This window comes from Nelumbo nucifera, chromosome 3, assembly GCF_055504915.1.
Source record: "Nelumbo nucifera cultivar China Antique chromosome 3, China Antique-T2T, whole genome shotgun sequence".
Classification (NCBI taxonomy): domain Eukaryota; kingdom Viridiplantae; phylum Streptophyta; class Magnoliopsida; order Proteales; family Nelumbonaceae; genus Nelumbo; species Nelumbo nucifera.
In genome coordinates this window covers 22,182,105-22,204,078 of record NC_142651.1, presented here as the reverse complement: position 1 = coordinate 22,204,078, position 21,974 = coordinate 22,182,105, and the positions used below count along the sequence as shown (strand labels likewise).

At 36.8% G+C, this 21,974-nt stretch overlaps 2 protein-coding genes across 7 annotated transcripts; one reads left to right on the top strand and one right to left on the bottom strand.

Moving 5' to 3' along the window:
- Window positions 1-7,567: 7,567 nt before the first annotated feature.
- Window positions 7,568-9,328, top strand: LOC104601595 (uncharacterized). Its single transcript, XM_010264991.3, has 2 exons — window positions 7,568-8,786; window positions 8,882-9,328. Exons 1-2 carry the CDS (start codon window positions 8,696-8,698, stop codon window positions 9,175-9,177), a joined length of 387 nt encoding a protein of 128 aa, XP_010263293.1. The 5' UTR covers window positions 7,568-8,695; the 3' UTR covers window positions 9,178-9,328.
- Window positions 9,329-9,779: 451 nt separating this feature from the next.
- LOC104601573 (transcription factor HBP-1b(c38)-like) lies at window positions 9,780-19,059 on the bottom strand. Of its 6 annotated transcripts, none has more exons than XM_010264964.3 (12): window positions 18,834-19,057; window positions 18,576-18,677; window positions 18,229-18,329; window positions 18,017-18,087; window positions 17,717-17,908; window positions 16,174-16,251; window positions 16,030-16,089; window positions 12,621-12,698; window positions 12,446-12,503; window positions 10,805-11,076; window positions 10,420-10,665; window positions 9,780-10,209 (listed from the first exon to the last, which is right to left on the bottom strand). In XM_010264964.3, the coding sequence occupies exons 2-12, from the start codon at window positions 18,635-18,637 to the stop codon at window positions 10,063-10,065; spliced, it is 1,365 nt and encodes a 454-aa protein (XP_010263266.1). In that variant the 5' UTR covers window positions 18,638-18,677; window positions 18,834-19,057; the 3' UTR covers window positions 9,780-10,062. The 6 variants fall into 6 exon arrangements, with proteins under 6 accessions (XP_010263266.1, XP_010263274.1, XP_088755806.1 ...); XM_010264972.3 differs by having other exon boundaries at window positions 18,600-18,677; XM_088899680.1 differs by having other exon boundaries at window positions 18,576-19,057.
- Between the last annotated feature and the right edge of the window lie 2,915 nt (window positions 19,060-21,974).

Genomic DNA, 21,974 nt, shown 5'->3' with positions numbered 1-21,974 from the left:
AAGGCGTGGAATCTGGTGGCAAGATCTTCGGGGTTGCCAAATAGTGGTCAGTCAATATTACCCGAGCTAGTGCCCCTTGGATCCGACCTGGTACGAATGCCAAAGTGCCTTGGGACCGAGGTGGTTCTGATGCGATCGTGCCCCGAGGTGAACTTGCCCCGAGGTGGTTCGGTTGTCCGAGCTCGATCCGTTGCAAACTTGGTGTGTTGGACTGAGCTGTCATCCTGCTAGTTAAGTCATGTCCACATGTCACAATATCATTGGAGGGCCAAATCCGCCCTCGTCATTTGCCCCCCCACTCCCGAGCCGAAAGTAACTCGGCAAAGGGAGTAAACTTCCCCTTTTGGCCCAGAATGAATAATTTGATGAGTTTGTAAGCGTCATTTCAATTCCTTAGGCTCTAGGAGCGAATCGCAGTTCGCTCCTTGATTTTGCCCATGCCAAAGAGGCGACTAGGACTTGTATGCCCTTGTCGAGGACGCAACTGGGACTTATCGTAGTGCCAAGGTCTTTTATCAGTTTGCCAGTTTGCGCTTGGGCCAGGTCGCCAGGTCAGTGCCCGTGCTAGGCCGCCAAGTCGCCAGTACCAGGTTGCGCCTGTGCCAAGCCGCCAGGTCGCACCAGGGCTAGGCCGCCAGATCGCACCTGGTTGGCTCCTTAGAGCTACGACTGTGCTGCATCAACCTCGTTAGTGACGTCGGTTACCCACTCCTACAAGAAGCTACTAGGAGCTCGACCTACGAGGGCAGCACTACTGACTTTAGGTCACCAACTCGCATGGGAGCCTTGGAAGGCTCGACCGGCAGGAGCGTCCATGCAGTCTGTTGGCCGCCTACTCCCGCGGAAGCCACGAAGAACTCATCTTTGTAGAGGGTACCTCGCGAAGAGGACTGATGAGGCTTTATCCGAGTTGAAATAGAGTTGGTAGAGCTGCTTAGTCTGTTAGCCATCAACTTCCTGCATAGTCTTTGAGTTCATAAAAAATGGAAACTAGAAAGTGAGAGCTTTTAGTTTCTAAAAGTTGAGAACTTAGCTTTCTGGAAAAATAGGACTTAGCCTTTCGGAGGATGAGAACTTAGCTTTCTGGAAGAAGAGGACTTAGCCTTTCGGAGGATGAGAACTTAGCTTTTTGTAGTGTTTCCCATAGACGGCGCCAAATGATGTAGCGCAATCCGGCTGCTCCCAGCTAGAGGTGATCTGGCTTCCAAATAGACAATGGACTCAATTGATCTGCAAAATGTGAATCAGAGAACCCGGGGTTGCTTACCCGACGAGGTCACTCCGATGCTTGAGTTATTACTTGGTTGCGAGCTGGTAAGAGCTAGTGAGCAGAGATTACACGTACCTTTCACCCCCGGGGGGAGCCTTTATATAGTGGAGCGGTTCTGGGATCCTCGTTACGATGAGGTCCATTTCCGCGTTAATTGGGGATAACGCTGCCAGCTGATAAGATTCATCACTTCCGCCCGAATCGGACGGGGGAGATAATGCTAATTGTTAGGAGGCGTGATCCCGTAAGGCGTAGAATCTGGTGGCGAGATCTTCGGGGTTTCCAAACAGTGGTCAGTCAATATTACTTGAGCTAGTGCCCTTTGGATCCGACCTGGTATGAATGCCGAAGTGCTTTGGGACCGAGGTGGTCCTGATGCGATCGTGCCCCGAGGTGAACTTGTGCCGAGGTGGACTTGCCCCGAGGTGGTTTGGTTGTCCGAGCTCGATCCGTTGCAAACTTAGTGTGTTGGACTGAATTGCCATCATGCTAGTTAGGTCGTGTCCACGTGTCACAATATCATTGGAGGGCCAAATCCGCCCTCATCAGGTTCCAATACGCCTGTTTTCATGTGTTTCAAGACCTTACTCTTTTTCAATAAAAAAAAAAAAAACATATTTTTAACTCTCCAAAAACTAAATTTTGAAAATAAAAAACTAAAAGAAGTATTCCCGTGCGTTTCTAAGTTCCGATACGCGCGATACATAGAGGCTTATTGAAATTTTATACCTTACGTCTAACCTGTTTACCACGGACCATTAAATACCACCAATCAATACACCCTAAACACGGGAGGATTTTTACCTTAGAACAACAAAGTCAACAGATCATTCAAGTCCAAAAGGGTCAGCTTTGCCAGAAAATTGGTTACAGGAGTTGTTCCGACGACCTAAGGGTATGCTTTACTAGAAATATTGGTCGCCGGCGGGTTGGGTCAGTTCCGACTACCTAAGCGTGTGTGTTTCTAACAAAACCCGGTTCGTTTGTGCTACCGGTTTGGTTTCCAACCGAACCCGATTTTATTTAATAATTATTGTTTATATAATTAATGTTGAATATTAATTACTAATTTTATAATTAATAATTACTGATTAACTAGTTATTCATTATTAATTAATAATTAATATTTATCAATTAAATCGATTTGGGTTATTAATTACTGATTATTAATTATTAATTATTAATTAATGTTTATTAATTAAATCATTTCGGTTTACTAATTACTTAAACATTAATAACTGTTATTATAATTAATAATAATGAAAAATACAGAAAACCCACAATAATTATGAAAATGAACATTAATTGCAAATTAATTCTGAAACATATTTTGGAATTAATGAAAATTAGTTTAAATTAATTTCAGTAAATCAATTGATTCTAACATTTTCAGTAATTAAGTATTCATAAATACAGAAATTTATGAAAATTACATTATTCATTTCAATGATCTTTAATATTTTTTTCAAATTGCTTACTAAAAATTACTGAATTTGGTAATTTAAGTTAGTGAAAATTAAATTATAAAATTTTCAATTATTCAAATAAATGCAATTTAAATAGTGAAAATTTAAAATATTTTGTTATATTTATTTTGTGATTATTGTATTTATTGTATTTTCATTATAAATTTATTTTCAATAATTGTGCATTCTCACTATAAATTATCAATAATGATTGGAGATTAAACTATTATTATTTATTGGAGATTAGACTATTAATTTAGTTGAAATTAAGAGTGTTCATGAGTCGGGTTGGGGAGTTGGTCACTCGGAACCAATCGACCATTAGTTAAAACCAGCCAACTTTGGTTGTATCAATTTGGGTCAGTTTTTTGTTTAGTTGGTTGGTTCAAAAGATTTAACTTAAAAAATTAAATTTAAGTTTAAAAAAAATATAGTGTTATTATTAAAAAAATACATCAACATTTTTAAATTTATAATATAAAATATTTTAGACTAAGAAATATGAGAATTTTCTCACTTTCCCATATTAAAAACTATATTTAAAATATAAAATATTAATATATATTTATGGTTGGGTCAGTTCGATGTTGGTTTCCTTACAAATGGTCAAACCAAAACTGACCCAACCTGGTCTAGTTGGGGAGTTGCTGAACCAAGGCCAACCAAATATACTAAAAAACCAACCAACTCAAGTCGAGTTGGTTTGGGTTGTTCAGTTTGATCGGTTTGATGAACAACCATAGATGAAATTAATTATTATTATTTTTGTATTACAAAAAATAATATTAAAATAGTATATAAATTTAAGTAATTATTAATCATTTAAAAAATTAAAATATAAAGCAATGGTATATTCTTGTGCATCTATTATTTAACTTTCACTTAACAAAGCCTATGTATCGCATAGGTCCCCGCTAGTGTGTGTGTATATATATATATATAGCAAGACAGTCCACGTCACTTTGCTTTTCCTTGCTCCATTACCCCAACCCCACATTCTCCTTGACTCTCTCTCTCTCTCTCCTCTCCTCTACCCTCCTCTCCTCTTCCCACCACTCCTAATTTTTCATCTAAGCACCCTCTCTCTTCATTCCTCCCTTCCCATAGGGTTCTCTTTCTCTCCCTCCTCTCATTTTCTATAACAATGTAACTTCTCTCCTTAATTAGCTCAATATATGTTTTATCCTCTCCTTCACTTCTATTTCTAATTCCCCTCTATTCTCTCCACTTTCCCATAAAAATAGGGCCTTAATTTATTATGATTCGCTTTCCCAAATCAAACAATATTTATATCTATAGACATGATTTCAACTAAAGAGAGGGGAATAAAAGGAATTCAATGTTTCCTATATATTCGTGGCATCTTCCATTATTGTTAAATAATCTATTCTTAAATAATAATCTATTGTTAAATAATCCATTAGTTGTGAAAATTATTAAAAATATTCTACCAAAAAATGAAATAATTATTTCAGGAATAATCCATTATTTAACAAATATTAAATAATTTAATATTCCACCAAAATTAATAAATAATCCATTATTTAATACTTTTTGGTTATTAATAAATGTTCAAAATTTCAACATTTAGCGTAAATTACATTAATCATTGCAATTTAATAAATTTTCATTAAATTTTTACAATAAGAATTTATTGATAAAAGATATTACTAATTAGCGTAATTTTCTAATTTCTATAAAATCAACAATTATAGTTAACAATTATCAAATAATTTAGGGAAACTCTTTAACTAATAATCCATAATTATTTTTTAAATAAGTAATTAAGAAATTAATCTATGAAAAAATATTATCAAAACTATTTAAATAATAATCCATTATTATTATTCAACTAAAATATTATTAAAGATAGGAAAATTAAATTAGGAAATTGCTTCATAATTATTTAAATAATAATCCATTATTATTATTTCAATAAATAATTATTAAATAATTTAGGAAAATTTTTAAGTCTATCCACACCGATCTAGACCACTTGGTTGACTTTGATCATACCTAGTTTTACATTAATTAACAACAAGTGGTTTGCTTTTAATTAGAACAATGTAATTTACTATAATTATATTTACTTTCTTAATAGTAAATAATTTACATCAATTTATTGTTATCATAAATAATTAATTTACTATACATTACCACTAATTCATAGCAATTTCAATAATTTTTTGGAAATTATCATAAAATATTGTTATTTTTGTTATTTAATTTACTGTTAATTATTTAGTTATAGAAAATTATTAGAATTGTAGGGATGCATGGCAATTTTCCTTGTAAAACTAGGGCCCTACCCTGTCCCACACCGAACAAGGCAAGTTTTCTCAAATCTTAAATGGGGACAGGGCAGAGACGGAGTGGGGATAGGGAAAATATTTTTGTCCCAAATTAGGGATGGGGTTTGCATATAATTCCCCGAACCTAATGGTAAATTAGTAAAATATCCATAGATTTAATATTGATTTTTAAAATATCTCTAATTTTTCTTCATATTCTTATAATCCTAGAATCCCATAATTTCATTTATAAAATACCCCCAAACTGTCATAATCAAATTCCTAAAATACTCCCAAATTCTCATAATCCTATTTGTAAAATATCCTTAATTTAGATTTTTTAGGTGATTACCTTAGGGTGGGGAAATTTTGGGGATTCCTCATCCCCGATAGGAAATGGGTGCCTCGCCCCGAACCTGCCCTACCACACGAGTTAGGGTGAGGATGGAGTAGAGTGTCTTGACTTATGGGGGCAAGGTACAAGGAGGGGTGCCCCATCCCAGAAAGGTGATCCTTGAAAAGGGATTATTTCAATAATCGATTTTTGACTGATTTCTCAAAAATTGGTATAATCAGCCAACCAAAGAAGAGAAAAAAATCACTGATTCTTCAAATTCTCATATAGATCCTACATGACTCATCGATGCCAAACATCACCTAAGATGGTTAAATACTTTAATCATTCTGGAACTTGTTTTAGCATTTCCATGATTGAAAGATTAAGGTGATGTTTGGCATCAATGATGATTTCTCCTTGCCCGATTATCCAGAAGTCAGTTATTTCTGAAAAATCACCAAAAAATGTTGTTTGGTATATCATTTATGCCATGTAAGCTGTTTTTTGATAAATCAACTTTGAGTCTGTTTGCTACTGATTTTCAAGGACCGATTATTTTTGTATTAGAGTTAATATTCAATGCCATGTCATCCTCAAAAAATCGGAATCAGTTAAAAATCAAGAAATCACCAGAAAGGTGATCCTTGAAAAGGGCTTATTTCAATAATCGATTTTTGACTGATTTCTCAAAAATTGGTATAATCAGCCAACCAAAGAAGAGAAAAAAATCACTGATTCTTCAAATTCTCATATAGATCCTACATGACTCATCGATGCCAAACATCACCTAAGATGGTTAAATACTTTAATCATTCTGGAACTTGTTTTAGCATTTCCATGATAGTGGATTTAGGGGAGAACACGCCAAATTCCACGAATAAGCCGGAGACAAGCAGATTAAAGACTGTTTACTGCTTAAAACAATTGGGTGGAATCCAGATTTCAAAACCTGTCCAGAAGAATCTACAAAATTAAAGAAAAAAAGAACAATTGGGCTATGATTGGTTTGGAATTCTTTAAGATCTCTCTCTCTCATTTTCTATAATTCTACTATCCAGTTTCACGTCTATTCTATGTACATAAAATTTAGTTGTTCACATCAACTTATTCTCTCCTCCTTTGGCATCCCTCCAAATGGGAGGTAACCCGTAGATCCGGAATTCACATGGGAACATCTCGGTTTGGGAGATATTTTCAATACACGGTTGGGATGTGCTGTGGGGCATAGATATGAATTCATAGATCAACAGGTTCTCCGTGGTATGGCTAATGAGCCTCCAGCGCACCCTGCTGTACCTCACCCATAAGAGTTAACATTGCCTGTGACCAACGTCGCAGAACAACTCAGTGACTCCTAGTGATTATTGAACACGCCAGTGTGTGGTGAAAAAAGACAAAATATCACGTTAAATCAGTACCTGATTAACACACTGGCGTGTTCAAAAATTATTTGAGGGTCTGTTGAGCTGTTCTGCGACACTGGTCGCAAGTAAATTTTTCTCCACCCCTAAGGATCAAAATATCCATATACTTGGGGTCTATTTAGTTCGCACTTAGAATCGAAATCCTCCAGAATTGGAATTGGAATGATCCATTACCATAATCTGTTTGGTTCAGATAAAAATGGGAATTAGAATTAATAGAACCGAGATTTCATTCTCAAGGAACTAGGAGGGGCAGGGAATGATCATTCCCTCAAATGAGAAAATACTATTCCAGCAAGAATATGAATGGAATTCCAATTCCGTTCAACCAAACAGTTAGAATCAAAATAACTCATTCCATTCTGATTCCAGACCCCTATTCCCGTGAACCAAATGGGGCGTTGGATACCAATACCAATTCAGGTTATTTGGAGAGACCCGTGTGGTTAAAAGATGTCCATGTTACATGGGAGTGATTACATTCAATTTATGGTTTTCTAAAGATACAGCCTTTTTCCACCAACGTACAAACAGACATCCTTCAATTATGGAAACCTTGTAAGTCCAGCTTGCCTTAGACGCGTAGCATTGACTCCTAACACGGAACCTCCATTCTCGAATGTCGCTAGCAAGAGTCCGAAGGTGTTATTGGGCCGTAATGCGTGAATATTAGGGTGAATATCATGCTAGTCAAAGTCTTTAGGCTTTAGCTATCGCTCTCTCTCTCTATATATATACGCTCTCTCTCTCTCTCTCCATATATAGTATCAAAGCTTCATCTCATCTGTACTGTCAACGCTATTTCAAACCAACATGCCACTAGACCTGTTTATGGACCGGGTCGGGCTGGGCTCGGGCTAGACTTTTACTTTTTCATGAATAGAAATTTGTTAGGCCCGAGCCTGAGCCCGGCCCTGATAAAAAGCCCGAAGCCGGAATCTGGGCTTTTACTCACCGCCGGTGATTGTGTTCGTCGGAGCTGAGTTCGCAGTAAGCTGCGATTTTAACAGTGAAAAGTGTCAGTTCGCATCTGAGAGAGAGAGAGAGAGAGAACTTACCGCCACTGCCGGTGCCTAGATTCGTCGCCTCGCCGGTGTCTGAGATTTGAAAGAGAAGTGAGAAGAGGAACGAGAGAGAGAGAGAGAGGACTCACTGCCGGAGTTGTTGCGTCGGTGAATGTTCGCCGCCTCGCCGGTTGTGTGGCTGCTTGATTGTGTGAGGACTGAGAAGGATGTGAAGAGAATAGAGGTTCGTCTAAGGGGAAAGAGGTGAAAGAGGTGAAAGAGAAGAGAGATTCGGCTTAGGGTTTTTTAAGTTTAGTCTATAGGTCGAGCCGGGCTATTTTGGCATATCCCGAGCCCGGCTCGAATTTATTGCAGACCAGGCTTTTTGGCCCGAGGTTAAGCCCCCGGGCTCATTTGCATGTTCAAGCCTGTCCAGGGGCCGGGCCACCCAGCCCATGAACAGGTCTACCTGCCACCTTCCCACCAACGTGAAGATGGACGTAGATTTCTACCTCGCCATGGATGAGGATGAACTCTTCTATGCCGATCTGAGAAAGCAAGTTCCAGTTTTGACAGCAGATGATAACAAAGCAGTAGTTGGAGCCAAGCCCCTAGATTTCGGTAAGACAGGACCATGGGGAAACAAACCTCTTGCCTCCAACAAGACAGAACTGCTGGGAGCCGAGCCTCTCATGTCCAACATCTTCAGCAACATAAAACCTAAGTCTAATATCTCAACAATTGGTGACTACCCTGCTTACCAGCCGAGAAGTTTCTTTGGTGTTGGGAAATGGGAGTACTCTGGATTGGCGTTTAACAACTCAGCTATTGGCTCCATCCCTACTTCGCAGTCAAGGAGCAAGTTTCAAGTTGACAGATACGAGTACAATTCCATCTGAACAGATGAATACAGGAAAAGAAAGTAGTGGAACTGGTGTTTTCATTCCCCAGATCAATGAGTTAAATCTGAGACCCCAAAAGAAAGATATACAGAGTAAGTAGACCACTTTATGTGTTGAAGCCAAAACAACAGTTCTATCAGGACGTTCATCTTTAATTAATGACTAATGTGGCATTTGTTGATTGTAGAACGGAAGAATAATAAAGCTCAAGTGACACAGAGAAACCATGAAGCTCAGGTGAAACCAAAGACTCTAGAAGAACAAAAGAACCATGAGGCCCAGATGAAACAAAAGATCCCTGCAGAACTCAAGAACCATGAAGCCCAGATGAAACAAAAGAGTCCTGCAAAAGGTGAAGCTCTCCAGGTAAAACAGAAGAGTGTAGCAGAACAGAACAGCGACAATCTGTCTATACAGAAGAGGGCACACAAGAACCATGAAGGTCAGGCCTTGCAGAAATGGATATGGGTGGAGAAGTATTGATGATTTGTTGCCTTAAAAAATAAAGAGGAAAATTTTCACAGATGTGTGCTCACTTCCACTGTTTAACTTAAAGCTTGTAATATAGGAGCGACATTCTCCCCATTGCCAAGCTGTTCAATAAAATCGTTGCCTCATTAGTAATGTCTTTACAGTTCTTAGGTTGTTTTGGTAGGACAAAAAGTTGTTTGTAGATTGAAATAGCAGATCCAAAAGAAACACAAGGGTGCCTGCACATACATGACCCACTTAAACACCTATTCTCTAACATAAAATTGGTAAAAGTAATGCTTCTTTTTTACTGAGAAAAAAGGTAATAATACAGCTTCAAGGCCTTAATGGTTCTAAAAATAGCATGCTTCCTACTACCATAAGAAGAACAAAGATCAATGTTGGCCATTATTTACAGAAAAAGATATGCTATCCACAAGACACTACAGCCGCACATTGAGAACATATTCCATGAATGTCAACATACAAGTACGGGAGATGTTCCTGATGTGCAGCTGTAGGGTCTTGTGTGTAGCATCTTGTGGATAGTAGACCCGATCTCTTGTTTTTGAACAATAAGTCATTGCTGTTATAACGAGAATGGAAACAATCCCTTGAAGCCTAATACTAAAAGGAGAATATGATGGATACCAGCAGCTTCAGAAAAGGGAGTATGATACAACATCATATGTTAAGCAATCTACAATACAAACTGAAAAATCCTGACTAAAGCCTGTTTCAAATTTCAATGCAGAATCTGAAAATTGGCTGCTCCAGCTACATTTGTTTAATATTACAGCATCAAAATTTTCCAGGCATTCTTTGTACACATCATATTTCAAACTAATTCCTTCTCTGACCTTACTACATCCAAGACAGAGGGTAAAGAGGTCCCTATTAGTCCCTAGGGCGTGCCAGCCATAAAGAACTTAGTGCCCGCAGCCGTGAAAGATAATCACTGATAACAAGCAGGGCACGGGCTGCTTGATGAGTGGTCAATATGCGATGCATTTGTTGCAGAGTTTGCTGCCGCAAGAGGTCAGCCTAAGAAAGAAGAAACACATTGCTTAAAAATTTGATCAAAAATTAAGATTGAAATGCTTAAAAATTTCTTTTGAAATTGCAATATAAACTTCTCAGAAATCCGTCGAACTCTAAATCCTTGGTGCCTCAATGGTTACATATATATGAGGGTGTTGACTGTTGAGCAAGTATCTAAACATACTGAATTGGTGAATGACTGAATGTCCTTACCTGGTGAAGGAAGTTCTCAAGTGTCCCAAGTTTGCCCATTGCAAGTGCCATCTGACCCATGTAATCAGCAACATTTCCAGAACCAGAAGGTCCAAGAGCACCAGAAGATAGGGTATCTGCAAGAGATTGTTGCAAAGCTTCCATCCCTTGAAACAAGGCATCCTCAGCCTGTTGTGAGGAATGCTGCAGATTACATATACCCATTAACTGTTGATCAGTTAATGGTTCGAGATGGTTTCCAAGAATCTGAAATTAACAACATGCAGAACTGAATTAATCACAAAACACCTCCATAAGCTATTATACATTATACAAGAGGAAAACACACACAGCCATTCTTTAATGGATAAAAAGATACAGTCCACTGCATCAATCACACTCTCACCTTGAGAAGTTCAGATGAACGGAAGCCCCCCAACCACATGAAACACCTCTCAGCAGGTGTCTTCCACGTGCCTGAGAGCATGTGGAATACATCAGACTTTGCACCTATACTTTTTAGCCTGAATATTTCATCATAATGTGACATTACATTGTCAACAAGAAGGCACAGCTCATTATCACCGACATGAGAATTTACAGCCACTCTCAAGTCATTGATATGCCTTTGATGCTCATCAAGCCACCATGCATATTCCATATCAAACGCTAAAGGCCCTGAAAAAAAATTGTTAACATAAATATCTGCATGAATAAAAGCAATCTTTCTTGATACTTACAATAACAAACTGTAAAACAGTGTCTTCTTTTTTATCAATAACAAAGGATTTCAATGTAAAACATTGTCTTCTCTCTGCATGAACAATCTCATAAAGTGGTAGAACCACCAGAAACATTATCTTCTTTGTTTCCTTCTTTTGGGTTGAAAATATTGGTAACCTTCACTCACTTCTGCCCATATTAACATATATGCACAAGGAAAAGATTAACCTTACTTCTGCCAGTGCCACCAAAAAATTTCTCTAGGAGGTTTTCCATAGAAAAATCAACACTTGCGATGTTCCTCCAGAGGAGAAGGCCTAATTGGTACTAGTCCCTACAAATGAGTTTCCTTAGCAATGCAAGTGAAGAAACTACTTACCAATTATTTATCACCTACTTGTGTAACTATTGCATTTAGGAGTGGTTCTTCTCTCTTTTTTCGTTGCAAGTGGAGTCCACCAAAAAACATGGAAAGCTTATTTAATCATTCTTTATTTCCCTTGCCAAGGAAAGGGATGATCATGAAGAGATGCACAAGGGCAACAATGCCTTAGATGCTATGGGAAGGAAAAAATGAAAGGATCTTCGATGGGAAGGCATAGACCAAGAAAAAAATTATGGAAAGCATTGCAGCAAAAGTAGTGCATTGGATAAAAACATAAAATATTTCTGCCCATTTCTCCATGGATGACATCTTCAGATAATGGAAATGTGTAGCAAGTGGCATGGTCAACAACTACAAGGGTGGTAGTTTAATGGAGCCCACCAACCACCAACCACATAAACCTAAACTTTGATGACTACAATATGGAAAATCCAGGATACTCAAGCATAGGAGAGGCATTTAGAGTAAAGTGGAACAATTCTAACCATGTATTCTGGACTAGTGGGTTATGGAGACTCCTTAAGAGTTAAGTTGCTAGCAACACGAGAAAGAATGAGAATTGGAAGGTCATTAAACTATAAGAATATAGTCGTGGAATGGGATCCAAAGGTGGTGGTGAGAAGGTTAGAGTACAATAAAAAAGGACTATGGCAATGAAAGACATCATGAGGAAATAAAGTATTGCCATGGGAGCTGGAAACCACTTTTCTCAGGCCAAATGATCAGCAAGTCAATGCAATAAACCAAGCATGGGGTGAATAGGGATCATTTGTTTTGAGGTCAATTGTAATGCAATGACTAAGAAAATGGGTTAGGTGGTTTTTACCAGCCTAAAGTGAATGAATGCTTGGCATACTTGTATATAAATCATTATTTTTCTAAATTAATAAAACACTATGTTACCAATCAAAAAACTGAAAAGATGTATAAGTTGCATACCATTTCCAATCACTGAATGGCTTTGGTCTCCTGAGTATCCATTTGCAATAAAAATACCCTGTACCAAGAGAATAAAATTGGGAAAAAGAAAAAGAACCATACAGCAGTATTTGATCAATCGGTAGATTATATGAATATGCAGAATAGAAAAATCAATTCTGTGCACTCATCACACCTGTTGTCGTGCTCGCTGAAGCTCTTGCTCTAGTTGAATGAGTTTCAACCGGCTATTCTCCAGCTTCTGAACATATACCTGTCCAAAAGCAAGGTCTATTGTCCTCAATATATCTTGCTCATGGCATTCAAGAGATCTTAAATATAAAAAGATGGCATAAAAACTTTGTTATATAGATAACTGTAAGCTACTAAACTAGCAATTAGTGGCATATTTTGGCCTCATTAGTATAATGAGTATATGGCAATATGTTGGAAGACAAATGAAGACCTTTTAACAAGGAACTAGGCAATTCGATAGTTTCATACATAAAAATGAAAAAAGAATTGAAACCAAAAGTTTTCTGACTGACACATTAAACGAAAAGGCTATATTTAGAAAGATAAATATAAAAGCAGTTTATTTGTAAATTGGTTAGAAGCAAACTATTAATATGACAACAAAGACTAGAGGCTAAAACAATCATATATATTATTTACCCACTTCCTTCTGGAGAACAATTTATGTAGCAGTTCATTATCCACAATTCCCAAATGTCAAACTGTCTAGGTATGATTATCCAATAGCAAACCATTTGGTTTCATGCATTACAATAACTAAACAATAAAAGATCAGTTCACAGAATATTGACCCATATCGTATGGTTATATGCTATGTTGCCTCTTGCATGTTACTATTTCAATTTTCTATTTTGATTCATTAAACCTGTTTATCCCAAAATGAGAAGCATCTAGACCTTTCTCTCATATGGCTAACAAGTAACAAGTAACAACTCAGATCAGTGAAAACTTCTAGTGAACTTTTTCAAATTTCAATAACATGTAATGACTTTATAAACAGTTTGGAGAATGACAATGGAACCATTCCAACATATCCAAAATTGATCATAAATGATTGATTTAACAGGCTTCAATCATCCTTCTCATCTTAAAGCATGACAGGCAGATAAATAAAAACATACAAAGTAATGCAAAACCGTGCAATTAAAATTCAATTACTTTCTCTAATCCATGGCACAATAGATTTCCCTGGAAATAACTCAAGCAGAAATTTTCCATTTTATAAGCAAGACCAAGTAATGAAGCTTCCTAGCAAGGAAAATTTAGAACCAAAGATTTTTTTTTCGGATATATATATAATGGAGATGATCACCCCTAAAACAACAGTCAAATAATGTAGGCAATGAGGAACACATCCAATTAAAAAAGACAGTCGCCAACAGGTTCTAGTTTGTAGATTCGCTCCTCATCATCTGCTGAAGATTAACATCAAGTCAAGACTATCATGTAAATATTACAAAAATCAACTCCAATCATAAACAAGTGAGAAAAAAAAAAAAAACTGTTTGTGAAAATGCTATCCAGGCTTATAAGCATCCAAAGAGTTCACATCCTTAGTTTTAAACTACTCATCAAAAGATAACACACGACTTGTGCCATCAACAGGTTTGGGAGTGTGGCAAAAGGAGAAGGATAAAATATAGAAAATGTAACCAGCATAAATAAAATATTTGACAAGACATATAAGATGCCATATAGTAGGTAAAGTCCATGTGGAGGAAAATACATTGTATGATTTTTTTTTTTTTTTGCAAATGCATTATCACATAGAAATGGAAGAAGCCATCAAGAAGCAGAAATATCCACAATTTTTTACTCCTATCCATCCCATTTCCAGTATAAAATATTATACAATCAATTAAAAGGACATAAAAGGGTCATTTTCCAATGTTGGTCCCAGCCATCTAGGGTCTTGGGAGGGGTGGACCAGATGCAGACTTAAGCTTTGACATTTTTCGCACAAACCACTCTCAGACTCAAACCCAAGTTCCTCGCTCTTGTCAGCCCAAGATTTTACCATTGCTCCAAGAAATGGTAATAGAGGTTTATAGCACAGAAAAATAACAAATCTATTTACAAACCAAAATGTACATATAGAAGTGAAATGCATATGTGCAATATTAATACAACAAAGCTGTATTTGGTTCCTTGTAAAACAAATGAGAAATGAAAAGGTCTGGAAAAATCCTTTAGTAATTTTAGGAAATATCTTGAGGATCTTCCCTACATTAGATTCTCTCAGTTACTTCCTCTTCCTGAGGAAACAAATGCAGCCTAAATAGAAAAATAAACCATAAAAAGAGGGGTAAGCATTGCCAAGATGACTCCTGATATAGAAATCTTAAAGGTATACTGGAACCACACAGTGACTGAGCCTATTCTCAAAAGCCACTTAATATGACAATGAGTTGGGAACTAGGATCTGATAATACGCATCTTGTCTCTTCAACAACATGCCCATGGTCACATCATACAAGGAGGAAGTTGAAAATATCCATTCATTACAGAACAGAATTATCTAATAACAGGAAAAGGAAACATGATGCCTTGAAATCAAAACCTTAAGTGGAAATTCTATTATGAAGATCCACAAAATATACTGCATTTTTAAGGTTAAAGAACTTGAAGAAATGCTAACCATAAAGGTTGACCAGACCATATATGCATATGGTATATTTAACACTGTAGATCTAGTGCATTTTGTGGGTCTACTGGACCTGATACAATGGACCATATCCATGTTTTTAATGCTATTGAATGTAAATAGGGTTTGACCAGCCCATATGCATAGCATGGCTCACAAACAGTTTATGCATGTTTATACTGATAGCTATATGTCCTAAAACCAAAACCAAAGAAAAATTTGATATGAGGAACTTCCAGAATCCATAAACTCCCAAAATCATGGTCTGAAAGTACATCATCTCTTCAAGGATTTCTCCTCAGTGGACTTAATTATAAATTGGAGTGTTATAGCTACATCCTTGCCTTCCTCCCCTGTGGTACAAGATTGTTGGGTACCACCGCCTCAGTTCAAGGTGAAACTAAACTTTGATGGAAGCTCCTAGGGTTATCCAAGTCCATCGGGAGTGGTGGTTGTGTACAGAAACGAGGAACGAAAAGTCTTGGCCCTTTACTCGGGCCCAATTGAGGTGGGAGATTCATTAAGGGCAGAAGTAATGGCCTTACTTCAAGGTTTGAAATTGGCGAAACAATGGGGCATGCAGCAATTAGAAGTGGAAGGAGACTCCAAGCTGGTAATAGGGTGGATGCAAACTGGAAACCTGGGAGTGTGGTCTCTTAGACAACCGCTAAGAGAGATTATTAGCTTAACAAGAGAGATTGGGGTGCACTTTAATTGGGTAAGGAGGTCAGCAAATGGAATGGTTGACACTTTAGCTAAGCAAGGAGTTACTAGGGAGGCTTTGTTTTGGGCCTGTTTGTAAGTTTTTGATTTTCTTTTTCCATCCTTTTTGTGGGTGGTAAGCCTGTAATCTTTTTAATTATCTAATGAAAGTTACCGTTTCCTATCAAAAAAAAGTACAAAGTAAAAAAAAAAAATGTCTTACTTTCTTCCTTAAACGACTCTTCCTTGCAGCTTCACGATTCTGAGCCAGCCTACGAAGTGTCTATATGTATGACCACCCAAAAATAAATAAATATGTGGAAGTAAAGAACCAAATTATATAAATCATGCAATGGCAATCACAAACCTTCTGATCTCCAGTTTTTGCCTTTGATCTGTCTGCAGAATCCACAGATATAAGTGCTCCTGACTGAACACCTTGAAACTTAAACAGGGTAAAACCAAATCAGGCTTTCCAGCCAATCAAAACTCTGTGTTTAAGAAAACTGCATGCAAGTTGCGACCTAAATGCATAATTGGAAGGTATCCACATGGAATTGAAAACTTCGTCAAGTTTTACTGCTGCAATAATAGAGATCCATCTTTTTTTTTTCTATTCTTGAGACAAGTCAAACATCAGAAATGGAGCACATTAGAGAGAACTTAGGACAAGCTCCAATTAGTGGCAAGATGAGAGGATAAGCATAGATGAGCAATGATTGGACCTTTTGGATCGAGTTGGTGCAAGTAGAAGACTCTAAGAAAGCAAGGGGAAGACCAAAGAAAGCATGACCTGAAGTGGTAAGACAATGATATAATGACTTGCAACTTGACAGAAAATACTGCTCTTGATAGACATAATGGCCAAAAAAGGATTCTGATAGTCAACCCCAATAGTTGGGATTGAGGCTAAACTGAGTTGAGTCAAATTGTTCAAACGAGTCAAATTATGTATTCATACCAAACCTTGGGTTTGTCTCCACAGATTTTGAGAATCTATCCTAATAGAAGAGTGACAGAAAAGGAAATAAAAGTAAAATTATCCATACAAGCTTGTATGGATTTCAATTTCAGTTTCCTTCTTTTAATTGCATTTAGAAGAAAATTGGAATATCCAGTAATTTAAGAAAATCATTTATCGAAGAGTATCGATAAAATTTAGATATCAGTTTCCTTTTTTTAATTATCCATACAAGCTTGTATGCATTTCAATTTCAGTTTCCTTTTTTTAATTACATTTCGAAGAAAATTGGAATATCCAGTAATTTAAGCAAATCAATTTATGGAAGAGTATGCATAAAATTTAGATATAGGGCTGGCAAGTGTGAATTCGAGTATGAGAGTGGCCAAATGTTAGGACTGCGTCTAGTCTACCCCTCCCAAAACCCCAGTAGCTAGGGAAGGCATTGTGTAATTCCCTTTTTTATGGATAAAGTTTGGATATTGAAATCCATAATTGTTCTCTGATATAGGTTACCATTATAACCTATAAATAGAGAAATGTCTATATACAGTGGCAAATTCAAGCATGTCCACGCCATTATTGGTATCATTACAACTTTAAGTCTGTGCTCCTTGATTTCCAAACTCAAAAATTAAATAAATAATAAACCTTGCCAAGTTTTTTATCAGTAATTATTGCTCTTTCCACCAACTGATGGTGGCCCGTTGCCACCACGGTTGGGGGGTTATGGGTATGGGGGACGGGCTACCCCCCGTTTTTCAGCACTTTAGCCCCATGAAGCACGAAAACAAAAGATGTTATTTCCCTTCTCGTATGAAGAAAGACCCACCCTATTTTACACAGTGAAGCCGTGATTCCCAGTTCCCCAACCCATGAAACCAATTGTTAAAGCCCCACCCTATTTTACAATGTTGCAATCACCTCTCAGATAAGAAAAGAGAAAAACCTGGTTTTTATCATCTATGTCGACATCTGTAGACGTATCCGCCTGCTGACTGTTGTCAACCATTCCAGAGTCCCCCCAGTTCTCAAAATGCACATTCCCAAACGAAGCAGCAACGGGCATTGTTTCCTTCTGGAACGAGTATTGCCCTGTATCAACTCCCGTCGCAGAAGTTATGTCCGACGAACTAACGCTCTGAACAAAGAAAGTTTCATATTTAACCAATAATCAGATTCCATCAATCTAATTTCGCATTCAATTCAGATCACAGGAGAGTGAGAGAGAGAGATGAGAGAGGAGTACCGTGTTTAAGCCGCCAAACTGTAAATTAGTAACAACAGAGACGCTATTCGACTTCAAACCGAAAAACGAGCCTAGGAAATACAAAAGGCAGCTCGAAGAAGTGAAAGTGTTGCATAAAGAGAAACAAGCCTTTAGCACTCTGAAGCAAAAGAAAGAAGACAAGAGAACAAGACGAAAGAGAGAAGAGAAGAGAGCTTTTAATGATTGGATACCTGGGCTTAAATTAACGGCATCTTCATGATGGAATCCAGTAGACTGTTCAAGCTCCCCAAGACCCGAAAACCGAGATTGGTTACGGCTACCTTCATCACCTCTGCATCATTTTGGAACATTAAAAATATAAAAGAAAATAAAAATAAAGTATATGTGGAGAGCTAACTAGATTAGATGTATTTACAGAAAGAAAACCAAAGCCACAGATCAAGATAAAGCTCTCACACACAGAGAAGGCAAGTAAACACCATAAAGGCTTTCTAAATCATGAAAACCACAGTCAAATAAATACCAACTCACATCAACCCGAAGCGAAAATCAAAAACAGAGTAAGGAAAAGAAATACCGAATAAACGAGGATGAACAATACATTGTGGAGTTGGTCAAGGCTTCTATGAAGTTCTGCATTTCTACTCCTTTAAACCATCTCTACGTTTGAAGAAGACGACTGAGGAGAAGGAAACAAAGAGAATCAGAAACAAATAACATGAAAATGACGAAATTTTCTTCTATCCTTTTCAGTCAGAGAGCGAATCAGTACGGCTCCTTTTTTATTATTTCAGCTCTAGCTTCGGGATTTTAGTCTCCCAATGCACTGCAATACCTGCAATGCCTTCTCTCTCCTCTCCGCTCCTTCGCTCTCCTCTGTCTTCCTCTCTCTCTGCTCCTTCTCTCTCCTCTGTCTTCCTCTCTCTCTCTCTCTCCTTTCTAGCTTTAAAATTTGTTTGGATATCGAAGTATACGAAAAGGCCAATTCGATGGTGATGAGATCATGGTTATTCGAAATTCAATTTCTCTCTCTCTCTAAGGGCTGGCTTTGCTTGAAAGTGAGAAAATCTCCTCTGCGACTGCAACTCACCCGCCAAAATTGCTGCATCCTTATGCCACCACCGTACTCATGATGGCGTGTCACTTTCTATATCGTCGTATGTATTGTTCTTGCTTCGTACATCTCCGAACTCCCACTGTACCACACTACCACCTACACCTGGCAATTGAGTTGGGTGGTTCGGGTTAGGGTTGGATCTACGTATTTTGGGTTGATTTTGGGTCGGGTTGAATTTTGGATTGGGTTGTTAAATGTTATACTCTAATTTTAAATGTTCGGGTTAGGATTGACTTATGGATCAATTCGGATTATCTAAAAAATAATTGAAATTTAAAAAAATAAAGAAAAATTACATGAAAATTGTCAAAATTAAAAGAATTAAACTTAAAATTCCAAATATGAAATAAAAAATTTGAACATTTAACAATTTAAAGAGTAAACAATAAAAAGTAAAGACTAAATTAAAAAAATTTAAAGAATAGAAAATTCTAATAACGCATAAATAAATTTAATTAAACTTGACAATCGGATCAGCGGGTTGACCCATAAACTAACCCAATCCATTTTTCGGGTCGAATCATTTTCACATTCGAATAGCTAAATATGATACCCTGATCCTGCCTTTTCGGGTTGGATCAACTCTAATACCACCTAACATGACGTTTTTCAGAACGACAACTTCTCTAATCTGATTATCTAATTCGCCAAGTCAGTCCTGATCTCCTGTATTTGCCACGTGTCAGTGTTACCCTTAGTCGACCGTACAGGAGGTTTCCTCCTTGACGCCGAGTCCCCGAAGTAGACGAAAAGGGAAGGGCGCGGGGAAACATGCTGGCAGCATACGTGGCAAATCTTGCTTCGCATCCAATAAGTCCGCCACACATGTAGGATTCAATTTTTGCTCTTAGGTGATCCGTCTGGGAAGAAAGCAGCAGCTCACTGGGTTAATGGTTTGCGCGCGTCTTGATAATGCTATTAACTCCCATGCTCTGTACAGTAACGTGTGCAGTGCACCTTGCCTGAGTTTGCGAGGCAAACATTAATTTCTACTGTGAACTGGGAGAAGCAAACACGTGGATGTAAATTCCCATCCCACATGAGTTCGAGTACGTGTCAAATTTCGGTTTGGTCTATATGGGACCCACGATAGATGTTAGGGTCTTACGTGACATTCATTTCCACAGCGGGTCCCAGTGACAATCATTCAGCTTTCAATTGTCAATTGTTAAATTACAGCCTAGTTGGTGTTTGGGACCCATGCGCCACATCAGAGTCACATCAGCAAAAAAAATAGGGATAAGAATCCACCTCAAAAATCTCCCTCCTAGTCTATTAGTAGCCCCTATAAACTGTGAACTGCGATAAATTTGGCATTAATCCACGACACGAACAGGATTCAGTCCATTCCTAAAAATTCTAACTCCACCCTAAGAGTAGACTAAACTATAAAAACCCTAAGTTGTTTATTTTGCTAATTAATTAACGAATTTTAAAAATTCCCGAAATTGGTCAGAAATCTGGTGTTTGGAATCGATGACTTCACCAATTTTTAAAAAATTGGTGATTTCTTTAAGTAATTAGTTATTTTTCAAAATTCACCTTTAGGGCCTGTTAGATGTCTCTTCTTAATTTAATGTTGAATGTTAAAAAGAACTCGTGCATTTTCATAGCCAACCAACGGGGAGCCGTGAGATGCAAGGGAAATCTAAAGATTTAATAATTTTATTTACAATTAATTAATATTAAATTAATAATGTTGCTAATTAACTAAAAGTATTTAAAGTTATTGTCATTATCTAAAATTTTAATAGTTGTATTTTTCATTTAATGTTGATTAACAAAAAATAATTATTGTTAATTTAATATGAATAAATATATTAATAAATTTAGTTAACTTAATATGAACAAATACCCAAATAGCTTGCCTAGGCCGCGGACCGGGCCAAGATATCAAAGGTCCATTTTTTTAAAAATTGAAAATGATGTTTAAATTTTTATTTCATATGATTTTTGGTGTATACAATTGCTTATATATACAATTAGACTTATTCATGTGCCAGGTAGCCCAATGTCCCAGTCGGCCTGACCCATTATTTTTCAAGCCTTGACAAAATTTTAGGCTCATTGGCTCGAGCTCGAGCTTTCTCAAATAAGCCCGGCCCGATACAATTATATATATAAAAAAATACTTATGTTATATAATATATATATACCTCTTAAATCATTAATAAATATCAATTTACTGTTAGGAAATATAAATTAGTTGATTAATTTATTAAATTATTACTAAATTAATATAATATTAGTTTATAAAAGTATATTGAAAATAAGACATTTTGTGTACAGATTGGGCTTCGGGCTCAAGCTCGAGCTTCGGGCTATATATAAGGGCTAGGCTCAGGTTCAAGATGTAGGCCTGATGGTCGGGCTCATGCTTGCACATTTTTTATTAATAAAGTGGCACATGTTAATTATAAAACTATGTTTTTTACAAATTAAAATTTTTATTTAATTCTAGTCTAGTATAAAAAAAAATATATAACATTTCTATATATGTTAATATAAAAAAATACAGAGAAAAAAATATAAAATTTGTTATTTAAAAATTATATAATAGTATTTACCCTATATGCATATAGCTTCTAAATTGAGCTTATTAGAGGTTGTTAAGCTTGGGCCCTATCAGCTAAATTCATCATTGGACTCCAAAAGTTATACCCAATTAGACTTTGGATTTAATTATCCCTAATAATGTGTGGTCATGGTGCATATCTCAACTAGATCTAACTCAAAAGAAGATAATTGCTTGAGCCTACAAATTTATAGATCTAATCAGGTTATGTTAAATTATAAACGATTTGTTACTTTTTATTATTAATTATTAAAATTTTGTTATCTATTAAAATATTGTAATTA